This window comes from Gossypium arboreum, chromosome 11 (assembly GCF_025698485.1).
Source record: "Gossypium arboreum isolate Shixiya-1 chromosome 11, ASM2569848v2, whole genome shotgun sequence".
Lineage (NCBI taxonomy): Eukaryota > Viridiplantae > Streptophyta > Magnoliopsida > Malvales > Malvaceae > Gossypium > Gossypium arboreum.
In genome coordinates, this window is record NC_069080.1 from 129,552,052 (window position 1) to 129,575,300 (window position 23,249).

The window sequence follows — 23,249 nt, forward strand, 5'->3', positions numbered from 1 at the left end:
TTCCATGATAATGGATTAGGTAAATATTCCATGATAATGGGTTAGGTAAATGTTTCATGATAATGGTTTAGGTAAATGTTTCATGATAAGAAATTCATGTCTTTTGTATTAAAGAATTAAATGGATGAAATATGAAGTTTTATTAAAAGAAAAAGGGTGAAAAGAACAAAGTTTTGTCCATCTTTGTTCATCATAGCCTAAAGTTAGAGAAGAGAAAGGAGAGGAGAAAGCTCTTGAGTATTCGGTCATTAGGAGGAGGAAAATTGAAGGTAAGTTCTTGGTACCTTGTTTCTATTTTGAGGTTCATGAGTTCTTCTTGATTCTACCTTAACTCTTGAAGTATATTTTGATTTTTAGTTGTGTTAAAATGAAAGAAATAGTTGTTGTTTCATGTTCTTTTGATGAAAAATGGAAGATAGGTAAAGTTGAGCCAAACAAATGAGCATGCATGTGCCTTAGATGTTAAAGGGAAAAATCAGCTAACACGTTGTGCTTTAAAATGATGAAATGGAGATTATACTTAAGTAAAATCATAGATATGTGATGATTGATTGGTGATATACATGTTTAAATAACATGCATGCAAGGTATGTGTGAAAGAGTGATTTGGTAATAAATCTGCTTGGGACAGCAGCAATAATGTGACTTTGGAAAATCGCCATAAATTGTGGGAGATGAATTAGAAGCTGAATAAATTATGTAATTAAAGCTTGTTGAGTCTAGTTTCAAATGAAATAAACGAGAACATATTTTGATTTCTGTACAATGAGAAATTTAATTCGTAATGAAGAGTGGTCAGATTAGTCAAACAGGGAAACATGGGAAACTTTAAGAAAAATCTGGTATTGATTGGCCATACCAAAAATTCTGAAAATTTTATGGATAGAATATATATGAGTCTATTTTCAGAGAAAATTAACGGCACTTGATTTGGAGTTTCGTAGCTCAAGTTATAAATAATTTAGTGACTGTTGCTCAGGAAGACAGCTTGCAGTGAAATTATGATTATGTGGTAAACATTGACAAAAATTTGTTAATGAGTTGCTTATTGATTTCTTATAAGCTTACTATGATCTGTAGGTGTGGTTGGCCGAATATTGTAAGGGGTTAATCGTAGTTTGTATTTGAATAGTTAGATTAACGTGTTAGTAATCCAATTGTAGGCGGTTCGTGTGTGGATCTCGTCAGCATATCGTCACAAACAGGTGTGTAACTAACACCCTCTTTCTTAGTCTAGATCGGCAAAAGCGAAAAGCGAAATGCTGAAAACGGTATTTTGTAGATTTGCGAGTGTGCGAATGCTCGTGAGGTAAATCGATTAATGTTTTTGGTAAGCTGCAATGTTTGGACCGCAAAGTGCATGATTTGATGCCCTCGATATTTTTGGGCTTAATGGGCCAAAATTGGAATGATGGGCCAACGGGCCCAATTCAAGAAGAACCCTCGATGCGTGATTACATTAGTACGTGAAAAGTAGGAATATGCATGAAAAACCCTAAAATAGATAAATTCTGAAATACCTTTAAAAGTGGAAAATTTACGCTTTACCCTAGTAGATAAATTAAAAAATACCTCTAGGGTTAAATTGACCTAAATGCATGTTTGATTTGTTGTTATTTATGCATGCCATGTTGTTATTATCGATGCATGGGACCGGGATATTGACGGAGGAAGTACTGAAAGTGGCTTGTCCACGTCTTGGAGGCTTTGCCTCAATTCTTTGATAATCGAGCAGAAAGGCAAGCAATCTGTGGAGTGTTAAATTTGGGTGGGTTGAGCTATTCCCACATGGAGTGTATGGCTGGTACGGGTGGAGTGTAGTGGTTGGTGGGTTGAGTAGTCTCCCAAATGGGCTTGCATATGTTTTGATGTTGTATGTATTTTGAAATGGGCCTATGGGCCATCTTATTATCTGAATAAGGGCTAAGGCCCAGTTTATTATGTCTGAAAAGGGCTTTGGCCCAAGATCACTATTACCCAAATGGGCTTGCATATGTTATTGATGTTGCATGTATTTTGAAATGGGCCTATGGGCCATCTTTATATCTGAATAAGGGGCTAAGGCCTAGTTTATTGTAATCTGAAAAGGGCTCGCCCAGACCACTTATTACTGAATGGGCTTAGGCCCAATGGGCTTGAGTGACTTGGACTTTGAATGGGTTTTCCTTACACACCGAGTTTCCCCAAACTCACCCTTTTATTTTCATCCACGCAGAAATCCCCAACCATAGTGGGCTTAGAGCTATGAGGGAATTGAGTGTGCCACCCGTTCTCGAAAGTTTGATTTTCTTACGGTGAACTGGACATCCTTTTAATTACGTTTGAGGTTTTGGGCTTTTAAATGTAATAAGGCCGCTTATTTATTTTGATGGTTTTAATATGTATTACTAAGATAGGTAATACTTATTTTAACTGTTGAAATTAGATAGCTTTAGGCGCGTTTTCAAAAACAACAGTTGATTTCAAAATAACACGACAACAAGCAAAGCTTCCATAATGAAAGTATTTTCCAAAATTAATCACTTTTCTTAAAAATGACTTAATCGAATCGGTTTCCTAGAAATATCCATGACGTTAAGGTGTGGCAATGGCGGTATGCATGTCTAGGATTGGATCCGAAGGGAGGTTGGTACTTAAGCAATCCGATGGACTCACCACCTCTTTTCCGATTTCCTACGGTGCACACTTCCATTCACTTTAACCCTTAATGAATTAATCTTTTGAACATCAAGTACGATTTTCTAGACTTAGAATGGAATTTTTTTTTACGTTTTTGATGTGGCATGCCGGATCCGGCCATAACTTCTGGGCCGGGTTTGGGGTGCTACACTGGCAGCTTTCCAAAGCAAATATTTCAATTTCTTTGTTAGGAAACCAACTTTCTTGAAATTTGCATGTAGGTGTCTAACATAGTGTCTTGTTTTTTATTAGGAAACAACATATATATTGCTTCTAAAAGTCCTGCAAATAGAAGAAAAATATTTTAATTCTTTGACATACCATAAACCCTAAATGGAAACAACATAAAACAAAGTAAACAAATCAGCTAGTATTACCTTTTGTTTGTCAGACATGAAAGATATCTGGTATGAACTCACAATTTCCAAGTCTAATTGATGTACTCTTATATTTGACACTTTTTGCTTGTTAATTCCTTTGTCTTATGAATTTTTCACTACTTAATTGGTTGTATTTGATTTATTTCTTGTGTAGTGAACCCAATACTGGAAATGGCAACAAAAAGACGTGTCTGCACTTTTTTTTTTTTTTACATCACACGGCCGAGTCGTGGGCACGACGCGGATCTGACGTGGCAAATCAGAAGTCAACACGGGGAATATTCTGGAAACAACTTATCTTGATCTATTGACGTGATTTGGGGGATTTTGGATTTCATTTTCATAATTTTATAGATATTATCTTATCTTTTTGATTAGTTTTCCTTGTTGATTTGGGAATTTGAAGCCTATAAATACCCACCTTGGGTAAGGCTAAGTATCTCTTGTCTTTTATTCTTGTTGCTACTTTATTTTCATTTTTAATAAAATTTTCTTCTTTTGTTTTATTTCTACTTAATTCTATTTTATTTTATTTTATGTTTTTACATTGCCAAAACATGTTAAGCATGATAATCGATATCATGCTTGGCTAATTTTTCTCATGCCAAGAGCTAGTACGAATCAATTCCACACGTGAGAATTGAATATTGCTTAAATCCCTTCGGGATACATTTTTGTCTTTCTGCTTAGATAGTTTGGCAATCGGCCTTACTAAAATTTTTAAACGTTTTTCAAATCAAAAAGGATCCGTTGGTCTGGAATCGTTTAATTTTACAGTTGGGAGGAAGGATCGGCCTGTGGCATTTCGACTTTCTATGAACACTCTTAGCGGCGGTCTGCTAAGGAAAGACGAGATCGGAAATGATTCTTGATAAGACAACATCCGAGTTGGGCTTTTCCTATTTTAAAAACTAAGTATTTTAACGGCGATAGATGTGGTTGATTTACTTAAGAATCGACTTTCGAAGATAGACTTGGGAAGATCGGTTACATGAGAGAAAAGCAAGTTACGATGGGTTGGGCCTCGTAGACTGTAACCGACATGAATCCCGAAGCAAAAATCTATTTTCGATGATCATGGGAATTGACGAAACTAGCTCGAGGCGATTCTTATACTCGTGTTTATTCAACTTAATCTTTCATCTTCTTTATTTTATTGCATTTATTTTAATACATATTTCTTTGCACTTTTACTTGTTTATTTTCTTGTTACTTCTCAAATCACCTTTTTTTTATTTTCCATTTCAGCTCCTAGGTCGAGAACAAGAAAATTTAATCAAAAATTCCATTAAACTCCCTGTGGATCGACCCTCTTCCACTATTCTACCCTTTTATTTATTTTATTTTTGAAGAGGTTTATTTTATTTTGATAGGCGAAACGACGCTTGTCAAAATTGGCGCCGTTGCCGGGGAGTTTTATTTTCGGCAATTACTGATTATTTTGTTTGATTTTTATGACCAGGAGAAATCCGGGGACTCTAGTTCAATATAACCCAGAAATCGAAGCAAGCGCTCGTAGAAACCACGGACAAACGCTTCGATGAAAGAAGTAGCAAGAGAAAAGAGAACGACAATCCAATCTGGAATCTACTTCTGTGACACACCACGTGAACCGGAACAAACTCCTAACGAAGAACCATCTCCCAACACCACTACTCAAATAACAAATCCCACTTTTGAACCGGAGCCAATGGCGAACCAAACCATTAGAGAGCTTGCCGCCGTCCCCGCTGTACAACAACCGCTCTGCATTACCTTTCCTCAAGGCACTACCCCTTTTCAACTTAAAACAGGGTTAATTCATCTCCTCTCTACATTCAATGGTCTTCCTAGCAAAAGCCCACATAAACATCTCGCCGAATTCCACATGGTGTGCAGTAGCATGAAGCCGCAAGGAGTCTCAGAAGACCAAATCAAACTAAGGGCATTTCCTTTTTCTTTAGCCGGAATGGCTAAGGAATGGTTATTTTACCTTCCGCCTAACTCAATAACCACATGGGCTGAACTATCTCGTGTTTTCCTTGATAGGTATTTCCCAGCGGCAAAGGCGAGCGAGCTTAGGCGAAGCATTTTGGGAATCCAGCAAAGGAGCGATGAATCTCTCTATGACTACTGGGAGAGGTTCAAAAAGTTATGCACAAGTTGCCCGCAGCATGGCCTATCCGAGTAGACCCTCCTTCAGTATCTTTATGAAGGAATGCTTCCGATGGACAAAAAGATGATGGATGCTACAAGTGGTGGCGCACTCGTCAATATGACGCCAGAAAATGCAAGAACTCTAATCTCTACTATGGCTGCAAACTCGCAACAGTTCGGCTCTTCAAGCCGACGGGTTCACGAAGTAAGTACCGTTTCTTTGGAAAATAAAATAGACAAATTGACTGATATTGTCAACTCTCTTATCACAGGTAAGATAGGAGCCGCGAAGGTTTGTGGAATCTGCACGATGCCGAACCGCCCAACCGGTTCATGTCCAATGCTACAAGATGAGACGGGCGCCCAAGTTAATGCCATAAATAACTTCCCAGGACCTTCTCAAAGGCCATACAATCCCTACGGTAACACTTTCAATTCCAGTTGGAGAGATCATCCAAATTTGAGCTATGGAAACAAAAACCAAAATTACCAACCGAGACCACCTCCCTTTCCAAATCAATCACCACAAAAAACCTCTCTTGAGACCATTGTTGAAAAGTTGGCCATTTCACAAGAGAAATTCCAAACCCAAACACAATCTCATCTCCAAGAAATTGACAAACAAATAAGCCAACTAGCCCAAACCGTTGGTCGCCTAGAGTCTCAAGGACGATTACCTTCTCAAACCGAAACAAATCCGACGGAAAATGTGAGCGCGATTACTTTACGAAGTGGTATCGTAATTTCACCAGTGCCGATAAAGGAGCCCGAGAAAATCGAGAAAGACAAAGAAGACACTTCTTTGAAGAGTCAAGAAGAAAAATCCTCGCCTACCTCAGGTAAAGTCATTCCTAGTCTTTCTTTTTCTACTTACGAGACTCTTCCTCCCTTTCCAGGAAGGCTTGCAAGGCATAACAAAAAGGAAGACGAGAAGGAAATTTTGGATATATTTAAAAAAGTAGAAATCAATATTCCACTCCTTGATGTCATTCGAAAGGTGCCAAAATATGCAAAGTTTTTAAAAGACTTATGCACAAATCGGAGGCGGTTATCTGGCAATGAAAGAGTTAACCTCAATGAGAATATTTCAGCCGTTTTTCAGAGACGCCTACCACCAAAATACAAGGACCAAGCGATGTTTGCAATTCCGTGCAAAATAGGAAAAGTTGGAATAAAAAGGGCAATGTGCGATCTAGGCGCATCTATTAATGTCATGCCGCTAAGCGTCTACAACAAAATTTCAACAGAATCATTAAAAGAGACGCGAGTGACGGTTCAATTAGCTGATCGGTCAGTTATCTACTCCGAAGGGGTACTAGAAAACGTGTTGGTAAAGGTAAATGATCTCATTTTCCCTGCTGATTTTTACATTATTGACATGGAAAATGACCGCAGCAACAACGGATCAGAAATCTTGCTTGGACGCCCTTTCTTGTCAACAGGGCATACAAAAATCGATGTCCGTAACGGCATCTTAACCATGGAATTTTACGGGGAAGTGGTTAAATTCGATGTGTACAAAGCTATGAAGTATCTTGATTCCATTGCAAGTTTAAATTTTGTTGACATTATAGATCCGTTAGCCGATGATTTTATCGAAACTGATTTGTTTTATGATTTTTGTAGGGAATTGGAGGATCTCGATGATGAAAGTGAAATCATTTCAACTCTTTCCTCCATTTCTGATTCTCAATTAATTCCATCTAAACCCCTTCCTTCAATTTTGTAGGCGCCACAACTAGAATTGAAGCAACTTCCATCGCATCTCAAATACGAATTTTTGGGCGATAACCGAACCTTGCCAATTATCATTTCAAGTGAATTATCACGACAAGAAGAGGAAGAATTGATTGCTGTTTTGCGCACCTATAAAAAGGCAATTGGATGGACACTAGCTAATATCCAAGGCTTAAGTCCATCCACTTGCATGCATAAAGTTAAAACAGAGGAGAACGCGAAACCAACGAGAGAAGGCCAGCGACGTTTAAACCCGCCAATAATGGAGGTTGTGAAGGAGGAGATTCAAAAGTTGCTAGATGCTGACATTATCTACCCCATTTCTGATAGCAAGTGGGTAAGTCCGGTCCATGTTGTGCCAAAGAAGACTGGAATTACAGTGGTCGAAAATGCCGAAGGAGAAATGATTCCGAAGAGAGTACAAAATGGTTGGAGAATGTGTATCGATTATAGGAAACTCAACTCACAAACCCGAAAAGACCATTTTCCTTTACCATTTATCGATCAAATGATCGAAAGACTTGCTGGAAAAACACATTATTATTGTCTTAATGGATTTTCTGGATTTTTTTAGGTTCCGGTGGCACCTAAAGACCAAGAAAAAACAACATTCACTTGCCCTTTTGGAACTTTCGCCTATAGGAGAATGCCTTTCGGTCTTTGCAACGCTCCGGCCACGTTCCAACGATGCATGCTAAGAATTTTCTCCGATCACATCGAGCGAGGAATAAAGGTATTTATGGATGATTTTACTATTTACGGTAATTCATTCTCTCAATGCCTTTCCAATCTTTCTTATGTTCTTAATCGATGCATTGAATTTAAATTGGTTTTAAACTACGAGAAATGCCATTTCATGGTAAGTAAAGGATTGGTACTCGATCATGTGGTTTCGGCCCAAGGAATTACCGTTGATAAGGGAAAGATTGATGTAATTCGCTCACTTCCATACCCCACTTCGGTGAGGGAAATCCGTAGTGTTCTTGGCCATGCAGGTTTCTACCGACGGTTCATAAAGGACTTCCCTAAGTTGGCGCAACCTCTCTGCCGATTACTACAAAAGGACGTGAATTTTGTTTTTGATCAATCTTGCAAAGATTCGTTCGATGAGCTTAAGGGAAGGCTTATATCCGCACCAATCGTACAACCACCAAAGTGGACTTTACCATTTGAGATTATGTGTGACGCATCTGACCTTAGCATGGGAGCCGTTCTCGGCCAAAGGAGTAAAGAAGGACCACATGTGATAGCCTATGCCTCTAGGACTCTCGACTCGGCTCAATGCAACTACTCGACAACAGAAAAAGAGCTTTTTGCTGTCATTTTTGCATTAGAAAAATTTCGTTCTTATTTATTAGGAACTAAAATTTTTGTTTTTTCCGATCATGCAGCGTTGAAATATTTGATGAATAAAAAAGAAGCAAAGCCGAGGTTGATACGATGGATTCTCTTACTGCAGGAGTTCGATCTTGAAATCAAGGATAAAAAGGGAAGCGAAAACTTAGTAGCTGACCACCTAAGCCGTTTTCCTACTTCACCAGTCGAACCTCCCCTACGAGAACAATTTCCAGACGAAACATTGATGGAAGCACACACATCGTTCCCATGGTTCGCCGATTTGGCAAATTTTCTAGCTACGGGTAAATTTTCGAACAATCTATCTCAATCTGAGATCAAACGCATAAAAAGAGAGTCTCGATACTACATTTGGGATGATCCATATTTATGGAAAAATTGCTCGGATCAAGTTGTACGACGATGCGTATGTAACAGTAAGGTAAAATCCATACTTGAGTTTTGCCATTCCTACGCTTGTGGTGGACATTTCGGCCCTAAACGAACCGCACACAAAATTCTTGAGTGCGGATTTTATTGGCCAACATTGTTTAAAGACACTTACAACTTTTGCAAAGCATGTGACAAAAGCAAAGAGTCGAAATCTAAGTCGAAGGAGTGAGATGCCATTAAATCCTATACACATCTGTGAAATTTTTGATGTGTGGGGGCTCAATTATATGGGGCCATTTACCTCATCATTTGGAAATTTATACATTATTTTGGCTGTTGATTACGTTTCGAAATGGGTAGAGGCGAAAGCCACCCGAGAAAATGATGTAAAAACCACAACTAATTTTTCACGTGATTTTATTTTCTCAAGATTTGGAACTCCGAGAGCGATCATTTGCCACAGAGGAACACATTTCATTAACCGAGTCGTCGAAGCTTTGATGAAGAAATATGGCGTGACTCAGCGGATAGCGACAGCTTATCATCCACAAACCAACGGACAAGCAGAGGTTTTAAATCGAGAAATCAAGTCAATCCTAGAGAAGACTGTTAAACCAAACCGGAAAGATTGGAGCTTAAAATTAGTTGATGCGTTGTGGGCATATCGCACGGCCTACAAAGGACCTATCGGGATGTCACCTTACAGACTTATTTTCGGCAAACCTTGCCACTTACCTGTCGAACTCGAGCATAGGGCATTTTGGGCGGTGAAAGAATGTAATATGGAGATGAACGCTGTTGGCGAAGCACGAAAACTTCATATCCAAGAGCTTGAGGAGATTCGCCGCAACGCTTACGATAGCACACAAAATTATAAAGAGCGAACAAAAGCATTTCATGACAAGCACATTTCATTTAAATCATTTTCCGTTGGGCAGAAAGTTCTCCTATTTAACTCTAAATTAAAAATTTTTGCAGGAAAACTTAAGTCTAAGTGGAGCGGACCATTTACCGTGATCAATGTTTTTCCTCATGGAGCCGTGGAAATTGAGGATAGCTCAGGTGCAAGGTTTAAAGTTAATGGACAATGGCTAAAACCTTTCTTCGAGAACACACCAATCGGACTAATTGAAGAAATCGGGTTGGAAGAGCCAAAAATCTGACAGGAAAATGTCGAGCTTAACGACGTTAAACAAAGCGCTAAATGGGAGGCAACCCATTTGTTTACTTTTCATCAATTTTAATAATAATTTTTTTTTGTCGTTTGTTCAGACCCCTCCAAGCCCTAGAAGAAAACATCATGGAAATACTCTCCTTCCTTTACCTCAGCCGTGGCCGCCGTCGTCATTGATCACGGGGAGTATCCTTTACCTTTCTTTGTTCTTAAATGTACTTTACATTTTTTTTCCGTATTGGGACAATACGATTAAGTGAGGGGGAGGGTAAAGGATGACATTAATTTCGCCTTGCTTGTCATATTTGTTTGATGATATGTTTGTTTGAATTGATTAGAAGAACAACTCCTTTGCCGTCGCTTGCCGCTAAGCATGTTATCATTATTTTAGTTCACAAAGATACTTGAATTAGCATGCTTGATAATCGAATAATATGAGTAAGTCCAATTTGACAACCCTTACAATTTGTCTTGATGTTGTTAGTTGAATTTCTCACCTAGCTTAATTAATTAGCCCATTTTGTGAGAACTTGAGCCTTTAGCATATACGATTATATTTTTATGCTCTTTTTCTTGCCTGAGAGTGTCAATTTGGACATTGGAATCTACAACTTGTGGCTTGTATGCATTTTGACATTACATTGGAATTTGATGTATTAATATGATTTAGGCATTAGGATTCACCCTTTCTTTTCCCTTAATGAACCAAGTTGAAGCCTAATTCCGTTTTCTTTGTTTTCATTAAGATTTTAGACCCGAGCCTTTTCATTTATTCCTCTCTTCCACCCTTGACAAAACAAAGAGCATAAGTTTAAGGTTGTGAGATCATGTTTCAAAAAAAAAACAAAAAAAAAAAACAAAAACACAAAAAAAAAACAACAAAAAAAACAACAAAAAAAAAGAGAAAAGAAAAAAAAAAGTTTGATGATTTGTTCATTATAGCTACTTTTGTTTAGTTTGCTTATTCTTGTTGCCTATGTTTTCTAAGGTTGTGGACATGATATAGTTACTTGTTGGGAAACTCTTGTCTTGATTTTCTTAGCCTCATTTTAGCCTTATTCCCCACCTTTACCTAAGCCCCATTACACCCTTTATTAAAAGTCCTAATGATTTTTGCATCTCATTTCTTTAAAGTAGTGGAGAATTGATCTTGCCACAAGCCTATGGAGACCCTTATTCAAAATTTGACTTTGAGTGAATTTGATTTCTACACCCGAAACACTTTGAGTGATTTGAGTGCATCTTGGTAAGAATTAAGCTTAGGTTAGAATTTGATTGATAATTGATAGACAATGGTAAGGTTCAATAATTGTTCTTGCTTGCACCTATTCGTTTTTTTTATTCATGTTTTATTCACGTCATTTTTTGTGCACTTGAACTATTATAACTTTGTTTAAGACTTGCAACGGTTTAGGAGAAAGATGATGAAGCTTTTGATTAATTTATTTCAAACATACTTGAGGGCAAGTATGAGACAAGTGAGGGGGAATTTGATGTACTCTGATATTTGACACTTTTTGCTTGTTAATTCCTTTGTCTTATGAATTTTTCACTACTTAATTGGTTGTATTTGATTTATTTCTTGTGTAGTGAACCCAATACTAGAAATGGCAACAAAAAGACGTAATCTGCAGCTTTTTTTTTCTTTTTATTCTGTCACGGCTGGAGTCGTGGGCACGACGCTGGGCACGACACGGATCTGACGTGGCAAATCAGAAGTCAACCGGGGAATATTCTACAAACAACTTATCTTGATCTATTGACGTGATTTGGGGGATTTTGGATTTCATTTTCATAATTTTATAGATATTATCTTATCTTTTTGATTAGTTTTCCTTGTTGATTTGGGAATTTGAAGCCTATAAATACCCACCTTGGGTAAGGCTAAGTATCTTTTGTCTTTTATTCTTGTTGCTACTTTATTTTCATTTTTAATAAAATTTTCTTCTTTTTTGTTATTTCTACTTAATTCTATTTTATTTTATTTTATTTTATGTTTTTACATTACCAAAACATGTTAAGCATGATAATCGATATCATGCTTGGCTAATTTTTCTCAAGCCAAGAGCTAGTACGAATCAATTCCTCACGTGAGAATTGAATATTGCTTAAATCCCTTCGGGATACATTTTTGTCTTTCTGCTTAGATAGTTTGGCAATCGGCCTTACTAAAATTTTTAAACGTTTTTCAAATAAAAAAGGATCGTTGGTCTGGAATCATTTAATTTTATAGTTGGGAGGAAGGATCAGCCTGTGGCATTTCGACTTCCTATGAACACTCTTAGCAGCGGTCCGCTAAGGAAAGACGAGATCAGAAATGATTCTTGATAAGACAACATCCGAGTTGGGCTTTTCCTATTTTAAAAACTAAGTATTTTAACGGCGATAGATGTGGTTGATTTACTTAAGAATCGACTTTCGAAGATAGACTTGGGAAGATCGGTTACATGAGAGAAAAGCAAGTTACGATGGGTTGGGCCTCGTAGACTGTAACCGACATGAATCCCGAAGCAAAAATCTATTTTCGATGATCGTGGGAATTGACGAAACTAGCTCGAAGCGATTCTTATACTCGTGTTTATTCAACTTAATCTTTCATCTTCTTTATTTTATTGCATTTATTTTAATACATATTTCTTTGCACTTTTACTTGTTTATTTTCTTGTTACTTCTCAAATCACCTTTTTTTTATTTTCCATTTCAGCTCCTAGGTCGAGAACAAGAAAATTTAATCAAAAATTCCATTAAACTCCCTGTGGATCGACCCTTTTCCACTATTCTACCCTTTTATTTATTTTATTTTTGAAGAGGTTTATTTTATTTTGATAGGCAAAACAACGCTTGTCACTAATGCGAGCAACTCTAAGAACCAGAGCTATGATGCTTAGTTTTCACTTTCGACAGTAGCATATCCAATAGGATAGATGTCATTATTTGCATCTATCCCAACAACTGCCAGTAGGTAGCCACCAAAGTAGCCCTTCAAGAAACATCCATCTAAACCTATTATCCTCGTACAGCCAACCCTGTAGCCATCTTTGCATACCTGTAGATAGACAGACATTCTTTGAAACAACCTGTTATCTAGATAACATGTTGTTGTTGTTCCTTAACTTTGGGTCCTAACCTCCAACAAATACTCATAAATCTTCCCATATTAAGCCTTATGAGCTCTTTTAATTAATTCCAATGCCCTAAGTTTAGCCTCCTACATTTGGTTAGTGAGACAAGGCAAAGGAAATCTTTTTTTACATCTTTTTGTAATGATGTCAAAGAATAATCAAGATCAACAATGAAGTTTTCTTCATAATGTTTACCTATCCAAGATGAGGTTACATTCTTATTTTTATAGACTTGAGAGGAAATATGTTTAGGGTTTGAACTCCTAATTAGCCAAGTCTGGTCAATAAGGTCATTAGGGTTTAGTCTAGAAGCCTATGTGTATCAAGAACATTTTGAACTACAGACTGCCTTTAACCTCTTTAGGTCATTTTTTGGGAACTTAATAAAATAACTATTCAACCCACCATATTGCTTGGCAGCTTCTTTTAGACTGCCTTTGGACTTAAATAACAGTCCAACCTTCAATTTAGGATTACTCATGTCATTGTCTAGGTTGAATTCAGGCCAATTTAGGCTGTCTGAGTCAGATTCATGTGCATTATTTAACCTCCCAGGATCATCACTATCACACAATTCCCCTACTTCTATATCATCCATGTTTAAACCATTTAGATTAACCATAATCCTATTAGACACATCACTATCATGTACATCACTAGCAGACACATCAAAATTAGACATTTCTTCTTCACTCTCATTAAAATTATCATAAATTAAACCTACCAAACAAATTTAACAGCAATAAAGGAAAACAACAACCAAACAATTTAATACAACATGACAGACAATAACCAATACAATATAAAAGCTAAAGAACAAATTTAATCCAATTCATATTTGAAACTTGGAACAAATTTCTCTTTATAACCAAACAATAACCAAACTTGATACAGTTACTTATAAAAATAGGAATAGATTTGTCTCTTTCCTAAGGCAATTAGTATGCAAATGGCAGACAATAAGTTACAAAAATCCAAACCTGTAATTTAGTTTGATACAAACAATAAACATATTTTCCATGTACATTTAAAATACTCATAAATCATATTTGAATAGTTAAATCAGTTTGATACAAACAATAAACATGACATACACAATATCATGCACATGGTAAACTATACACAGTATCTACCATTCACTTTAATAACCAGATCTAAACCCTATGTGAATAACAAATGAAATCAAAATTTTTCATGGACATTAATAACAAATGAAACCAAAATCTGGCATAAACCCCATGTGAATACAATGTTTTTTAAATTTTAAATCTAGACAACCTTAAATCGAAATAACCTTAAATGCAAAAAATAAAAAACCAAATACAGAAACTTACCTATTATAGTGGATGTAACAACATTGGCAACTTTTTTTTCTATTAACCAATGTGGCTAAAAACCAAAAACACTAATAAGTTTCCCTTTTTGTCTTCTTTTCTCCCCAAATGAAAAAACCAATCAATTTCTAACCCTAAACCCTATTAATCAATTTCGTAATGGATTTTCTAACCTTAAACCAACCTTGTTAATCAATTCCCCAATTGATTTCTAACCTAGAACCCTGTTAATCGATTTCCCAATCAATTTTCTTTTCCTCCTCCCCTTAATCACAATCAATTTCTATTTTTTTACCCTAAACCCATCTATTAAGTCTTTTTCCCTAAACCCGTGTCAAACCTTGACCCTCCCACTGCTTCACCAACGTGGCAAGTTAATTGGCCACATCAGCTAGTTAACTTGCCACATTGGCAGTCCTATTAAGACAGTAACGGAAAATGTTAATAAGTGACATATTTGCACTTTTGATAACGTTAATGGTTGATTTGTTATTTTTCGAAAGTTGTGTGAATGAATTGAAACCTGAGTGACTGTTTTGTCAACTACCCCCAAGTTAAGTGACTGTTGGTGTAATTTACACATAAATTTATAATTAATTGTGGTTTTATATTCAAATTGAATCTTTTCATTAATTTTAATTGACAAAGGCATAAATTTACATAGGGTCGCTTTTACAAATAAAACATGAACTATTCTTTCATAAAAACACTTTTATAGTGTGAAAAGGACATGATTCTCAATTATATAAGTCAAGGTCTTTTGTAATTCATATTAATGCATTGATTAATATCAATAAGGAATCTTTAGCCCCGTCATGCATTGATTAATATCAATAAGGAATCTTTAGCCCCATCTTTCTATCTATGTCTTCCTCTCATTTTCCTTTGATGTGATGGATTAAACTATGTAGAATAACCAATAATTATACCAATTTATTTATACTTCTTTTACTTACTTATTGTTTAAGCTAAATCGGGTTTGCACATCATTCTTGAGGTTCGAATTTGTATTACACCAAAAATGATAAACATCACCAAAACACCATAAAAATGTCATGAAATATGATTTAGAGCTTTCATGATATTTTTGACGAAAAGTAGGAAAATATCATAGATGTAGCAAAACTAAAAGCTTAAAAAATGTCACAGAAACGTATCTTTTAGAATTTCACAAAATTCTACTTCTGTGATGTTACTACATTGACTCTAAAGGTTTAGGCACAGCATAAATCCTTCTAGTAGTAATATGAGTAAGAAATGCTTACAATTGTTGGGTTCACAGATGCAAGACTTAGGTTTCCGCATCCTGAAAAAAGAGACCCTGACTTTGGTTGATTGAAACGTGTTTGATGGAGATCCTCAACATATTCTTCACGGCTGCTCCCAAATTCTTTCTATTAACATGAATCGAAAGAATGACCACTTTTTCCAACATCTAATTTGAAAATTCGTCACATGAATTGATGAGTCCCAGTTGGTTGGATGGACCTACATTGGTGTTTTTCATGCGTTGAGCCATTATTAATCTCCCTCATATTGGGTTGCTTTTTACACTTTCTTCCATTCAAACACAAGCTTTCCACAAGAAATGTTATTTTAAGACTGCATTATTCACGTTTGGGCCAAACACAGAATTAGTTTTCATCTCTCCATTGCTTCCACCCTATATCCTTTTCAACTTTTTACCCTCACTTTCCATTTTAATTATTCATTGTTTGATAAATCAATCAAATCATGTGCTGCAAATCTTGTTTCTCAGAGCGTGAAACTCTTAAAAATCTTGTTTCGCCATTCAGCCTTTGTTAATTCAAATTCAAGTTGGTAAACAACGTTATTAGTTGTCGAATTTTGTCACTAATATTTTCGATCTGTTATATTTTGGTAACTCTCCTTTTAACTCGTTTTCAAATTTTACCAATTTGATCATAATTCTAAATAAATATTCAACAAATTTACAAATTCTATTAATTTTTTATATATTTAAAATTAAATTCTCAATTTTAATAATATGTAAAACATAAATAAATAATTTCAACTTTAAATATATTTTACATCAAAATCATAATATCAAATCCATAAACTAATTTAGTTTATTTGCTCTGAGAAATATATATATATATATATATATATATATATATAGAATGCTTCCCATTTTTTCTCAATCAAGAAAGAATATTTGAATAATAAAAGCCCATAAGATTTGGATAATATACATTTTTTCATATATGCATGCATTTAGCAAGTGGTATGAACAAAGCACCATTCAAAAACCCAACATCAAAGCAAATCAGTTTTCCAAGTTTTGGTAATATCTGAGTTGAAACCTTTTCTGTTTAACCAACCATAGCAAATGTTGAATTGTTTAATTATCAAATTCCTGGTTTCCTCCATGAACTTAGACATGACATATGAAGTTCTAGTTAGATATACACTTATATTGTTTAATTATTTAAAATTCTTTAAATAAAAGTTTAAATTATATATTAATAAATAATTATAAATTTCATATCTAGATAATCACACTCATTATTTTGTGTTTGTTTGCAATTTTGGAAAGAATAGCCAACGAAAGGAAGGAGGAGCATTTGATTTTTCCCATTTCGTCTCTTTTCTATCTTATTAATTTCGAAGATTTGTCATCAATGAATCTGGATAAATAGTTATCCAAAATAAATGTGAATATTGACAACTATATCTATATTTATTTTAGACTTGATTTTTAAATGGTTTTATTAATCTTTAATTTTTGAATTTTGAACATTATTTATCTTTCTTTATAAATTTTAAAATATTTTAAAATTTTATAAAATTTTAAAAATATATTTTTAATTTTTTTAAAAATTAAGCTTTGAAATTAATCAACCTGGACAATCATGTGTCCAATAATTTGAATTCTCAAATTTGGTGGCGTTTAGTGACCGCTTTCTCCCTTTAAATAACTTGGTCCCAATGTCACCTGTCATTCCATCACCATTGTCGTTAATTATAGCATCATCTACTGATAAAAATCTAAGGCCCCCAAAACCAAATAATTTATAAAAGTTAAATATTTTCTTTTTCCTGTCCCCTTTTTGTTGGTTGTTTTAAAACAAGGTCTTTGCAATTTACTTGAAAAAAATATATTTATTACTCTTTAATATCTTGCTTGTTTATGTGTCAATAAAGAAAGGTTTCACGTAGGCCTTGTGGAGTACTTGAGAATGTTCTCTTTTCCGACTCAAATTAACATTGACTTTAATAATTGTAGAGAACTAATTTTGGTTGAACTGATTTAGGCCCAAGTCATCCTCCAGAAGAAAGCGAAAAGCAAGTTTAGAGAGGCTTGCAAGACGTTGAACTATGTCTATCAATACCATGTACTCGGGCTATGAAGTCAAATGTATATTTTGTGATTTGGCCCATACATTCTCCACTTTAGTTTAAAGTTACTATTATCTTTCTCATTATTTTTTTTTATCTTAATTTCTTTTCATCATTCTTTTCCTTTCGGATTTGCTTCTCGATGTTGGAAACTTGGAGTACTTGGGCCTTCATAATACCACATCGCCTTTATAGCAAATTACATGAGATATGAACATTTTGGAGATTCATGCATGCTATTTTTATACTTATCATTTCATTAATTATACATTTTGAAAAAAATTTGATGATCTATAGGTGCATGAGACTGTAACTATTATAAATTAAAAACAACATAATTAAACATAATTAAATTAAATAAAAAATATGGAGGACTTATAAATATATACTAATAAATTTTTTAACATAATTAAACTTGTCTATTATAAAAAAATATTAATAACTCTCATAAATAAAATCTTGAATTTAAGGATTTAGAGTCTAAGATCTACTGCCTCATGTTTAAGGTTTAGGGATTTAGCATTCATTTATAAAGCAGCAAGACAAAAAATATATTAAACAAATACAGAAAAAGGCCTGCATACCACCAAGCATTGAAGCTTTCTGTTCTGTTTACAACTTGTTGAACTCGCCGAAGAGTTGGCTTCTCTATCTTTTTGCAAATCTTTGTTGAACTCGCTCTACAATCCTAATCAACCACCATGGTTTTTCAATCATGAATACTATATATCCCATGTGTTGAAAATTGTATGGTTTTGCAGCATTAAATTGCATTGACAAAATGCATGAAAATTAAATGGTAGCCATCAAGTTTGACTTAAATGTCAAAAATAGAAGGTGCAATTGGCACCGAAAATTTACTTGATAAATTTGGCATGGGATATTTTGTTTTTTTGGTCCTTGAGATAATGGGTTATTTATTGTTTGGTCCTTGAACCTCAACTATAAATAGGCCTTTCCATTTCTCATTTCAAATCATCCCAACCATTCTTTCTCACTTAGTTTTCTCTCTTCTCCCATTTGAGAATTCTTGAGGAATTCTATTTGTTTGTAATATTTTGGAGATAGTGAAGTTATCATCTGGTATTAGTGCCCGAGGACGTAGGTATAATTTACCGAACCTCGTTAAACTCTTGTGTTCTTTCTTGTCCTATTTTTCTTTCAATATTTGAGGGTATAATAGTAGTATTTAATTGTGCTATTAAATTACGATAGAAGGGATATTCTGACTAAGGAAAGACTTGGTACTTAAGAGATCCTTGTGATCCACCTCTCTTTCCTGGGAATTGAACTTTGTGTAATTTTTTAGTACAATAATTTACACGCTTCCAACCCTATTGGAACAACAAGTGGTATCAGAGCCGAAGGTTAATCGTAGTATGCTCTGTGGTTGCAGTTTAAACTGATTTTCCACATCAGAAAAGATTTCCTTAGGTATATTGAAAGATTATGGAGACAACGGACAGTTTAGGAACTTCAACATCGTCCATGTGGACAAGACCGACAATTGCAAATGCAAGATTGGCCGTGGAGATCTTTGATGGCATGAGCCATTTTGGTATGTGGCAAAGTGAGGTTCTAGATGCCCTTTTTCAACAGGGTCTAGACATTGCCATTGATGAAAAGAAGCCAGATGATGTACAGGAGAAAGATTGGAAGAAGATCAATCGGTTGGCATGTGGCACAATTCGATCATGCCTTTCTCGAGAGCAGAGGTATGCTTTTTCAAAGGAGACTTCTGCAAATAAGTTGTGGGTGGCACTTGAAGAAAATTTTTTGAAGAAAAACAGATAGAATAAGCTCCACTTGAAGAAAAGACTATTTCGTTTCACCTACGTCCCAGGTACCACAATGAATGATCACATCACCAAATTTAATCAGTTAGTCACTGATTTGCTAAATATGGATGAGACATTCAAAGATGAAGATTTGGCTTTGATGCTGTTGGGGTCACTTCCTGAGGAGTTTGAGTTCCTAGAAACTACTCTACTTCATGGCAAAAGTGATATATCTCTGAGCAAAGTCTGTGCGGCCTTATACAGTTATGAACAGAGAAAGAATGACAAACAGAAAAACTCAATCAGAGACACAACAGCTTTAGTAGTCCGTGGCCGTTCATACACTCGGAGAAAAACTCAGAAGGGGAGATCAAAGTCAAAGTCTAGACTTGGGAAAGATGAATGTGCCTTTTGTCATGAGAAAGGCCACTAGAAGAAAAATTGTCCAAAGCTGAAGAATAAGGGAAAAGCTCTTGTAAATGCTTGTGTTGCAAAGCATGATACCAGTGACTCTGAACTATCATTGGTTGCATCATCATCAACGTTCCATTCAGATGAGTGGATATTGGATTCGGGTTGTACCTATCATATGTCCCCTAACCGGGAGTGGTTCTCTGATTTAGTAGAACTAAATGGAGGAGCTGTTTATATGGGCAATGACAATGCCTATAAAACTGTTGGGATGGGTTCAATCCAATTAAAGAATCAAGATGGATCAAATAGAGTTCTGACTGATGTTTGATACATGCCCAATTTGAAGAAAAATCTCATCTCATTGGGAGCCTTGGAATCCAAAAGTTCATTTGTTACTATGAGAGATGGGGTTTTGAAAGTGACTTCTGGCGCACTTGTGATATTGAAAGGCATCAGGAAAAATAACTTGTATTACTACCAAGGTAGTACAGTTATTGGAGCAGTAGCTGCAGCTTCCGATAATAAAGAATTGGACTCAATGCAGTTGTGGCATATGAAGTTGGGACATGCCAGTGAAAAATCCTTGAAAATTCTGGCAAAGCAAGGATTGTTGAAAGGTGCAAAGGCTTGGAAATTAAAATTTTGCGAGCATTGTGTTCTGGGAAAGCAAAAGAGAGTGAAATTAACGCGCTATCCATAATACAAAAGGTATTTTGGAATATGTTCACTCGAGATGTGTGGGGCCTTCCAAAACACCTTTGTTGGGAGGAAAACACTACTTTGTTACTTTTGTTGATGATTTTTCCAGAAGCGTTTGGGTGTATACCATGAGAACTAAGGATGAAGTGCTTGGAGTTTTTCTTAAATGGAAAACTATGATCGAAAACCAGACTGGCAAGAAAATCAAGCGGCTTAGGACGGACAATGGAGGGGAATATAAAAGTGATCCGTTCTTCGATGTGTGCCAAGAGTATGGTATTGTTCGACACTTCATAGTTAGGGATACACCACAGCAGAATGGAGTGGCAGAGCGTATGAATCGAACATTGCTGGAGAAAGTTCGATGTATGTTGTCCAATGCTGGGTTGGGCAAGTAATTTTGGGCTGAGGCTGTGACATATGCTGGCCATCTTGTTAATCGTTTGCCATCATCTGCATTAGGAAAACAAACTCCAGTGGAGGTATGGTCTGGAAAATCGGCTACAGATTATGATTCCTTACATGTGTTTGGATCTACTGCATATTACCATGTGAAGGAGTCAAAATTAGATCCGAGAGCGAAGAAGGCTCTTTTTATGGGAATCACCTCTGGAGTAAAGGGATTTCATCTTTGGTGCTTAGACACAAAGAAAATGATCCGTAGCAGAGATGTTGCCTTTGATGAATCTACCACATTGAAAAAGGTAGCAGATGAAGATATTCAGACAGGCGATACTCCACAACAGGTGGAGTGTACTCCAAAACATGTGGAGTTTGAGCAAGTGAGGATTTACCCAGTAAATAAGTCTAATTCTCTGGCCACAATGGAGGAATTGGAGGTTGAAGAGGTTCTGACCCAAGAACCGTTGAGTACACCAGAACCAGTTGCAGTTGCAAGGCCACGTAGAGAAATTCGTAGACCTGCTTGATTTACTAATATGGTAGCCTACGCCCTTCCCGTTGTTGATGATGATATTCCTGTCACTTATCAAGAAGCAATGCAAAGCTTAGAAAGTGACAAATGGAAAAGCGCCATGGATGAAAAAATGCAGTATCTCCGAAAGAACAATACTTGGGAGTTGGCGCAATTATCGAAAGGTAAAAGGGCAATCGGATGCAAGTGGGTATTTGCAAAGAAAGATGGATCTCCTAGCAAGAAAGATGTTCGCTACAAGGCAAGATTGGTAGCTAAAGGCTATGCTCAGAAGGAGGGAATTGACTATAATGATGTATTTTCCCCTGTCATGAAGCATTCCTCTATTAGAATTTTGTTGGCCTTGGTAGCACAGTTGAATTTGGAGCTATCTCAACTTGATGTAAAGACAGCTTTCTTGCATGGTGAGTTAGAAGAAGAGATCTATATGACTCAGCCTGAAGGATACAAAGATGCTGATGGTAGAAATTGGGTTTGTAAGCTGAACAAATCGCTATATGGATTGAAGCAATCCCCGAGGCAGTGGTACAAGCGATTTGATAGCTTTATGAGAAGGCAGAAGTACACAAGAAGCAAATATGACAATTGTGTGTATTTGCAAAAGCTGTATGACAGATCTTTCATTTATCTACTCTTGTATGTTGATGATATGTTAATTGCTTCGATGAGCCAAAAAGAGAGATAAGCTGAAGGCTCAGTTGAATCAAGAGTTTGAGATGAAAGATCTAGGTGAGGCCAAGAAGATTCTTGGTATGGAGATAAGTCGAGATAGACAGAGAGGCAAGCTTTGTTTAAATCAGAAGCAATATCTGAAAAAGGTATTACAATGTTTTGGTGTAAATGAAAACACAAAACATGTAAGTACCCCACTTGCTTCTCATTTGAAACTTAATGCTCAATTATCTCCGAAGACTGAAGAAGAAAGAGAATATATGGCAAAAGTCCCATATGCTAATGCAGTTGGGAGTTTGATGTATGCAATGGTGCGTACGCAGCCTGACATTTCACAAGCTGTTAGAGTTGTGAGCAGGTATATGCATGATCCTGGAAAAGGACATTGGCAAGCTGTGAAATGGATTCTACGGTATCTCCGAAAAATCGTAGACGTTGGTTTAGTTTTTGAGTAGGATGAAGCACTTGGTCAGTTTGTAGTTGGATATGTTGATTCTGACTTTGCTGGTGATTTAGATAAACGTCGTTCAACTACGGGGTATCTGTTTACTCTTGCTAAAGCCCCAGTGAGTTGGAAGTCTACCTTACAGTCTACAGTAGCTATTTCTACAACAGAGGCAGAATATATGGTAGTTACAGAAGCTGTTAAGGAGGCTATTTGGCTTAATGGATTGTTGGAAGACTTGGGAATTGTTCAAAGTCACATTAGTCTATATTGTGACAGTCAGAGCACTATTCATTTAGCAAAAAATCAAGTCTATCATTCAAGAACCAAGCATATCGACGTAAGATATCACTTTGTGCGAGAAGTCTTTGAAAAAGGAAAAATTCTACTTCAGAAGATTCCGACAGCAGATAATCCCGCAGATATGATGACCAAGGTGGTAACAACAATCAAGTTCAATCGTTGTTTGAACTTGATTAACATCCTGCGAATTTGAGCACCTTCAGGTGTATGGCGCTCGAGAGCGCATTTGGAGGCACTACAAAAGATAGCTTTATCGGATTTGAGGAGTTGAAGGAAGTATGTGAAGATATGATTATTCTAATCAAATCTTCAAGGTGGAGATTGTTGAAAATTGCATGGTTTTGCAGCATTAAA

General features: G+C 36.0%; 1 protein-coding gene across 1 annotated transcript; it reads left to right on the forward strand.

Annotated features, from left to right (window-relative positions):
* Positions 1-5,265: 5,265 nt before the first annotated feature.
* LOC108459066 (uncharacterized) lies at positions 5,266-6,924 on the forward strand. Its single transcript, XM_017758430.1, has one exon. It carries the CDS (start codon positions 5,266-5,268, stop codon positions 6,922-6,924), a length of 1,659 nt encoding a protein of 552 aa, XP_017613919.1.
* The last annotated feature ends 16,325 nt before the right edge of the window (positions 6,925-23,249 follow it).

Excerpts from the sequence above, each read along its gene's own strand:
- LOC108459066 (XM_017758430.1), top strand. The coding sequence starts at position 5,266 with ATGGACAAAAAGATGATGGATGCTACAAGTGGTGGCGCACTCGTCAAT.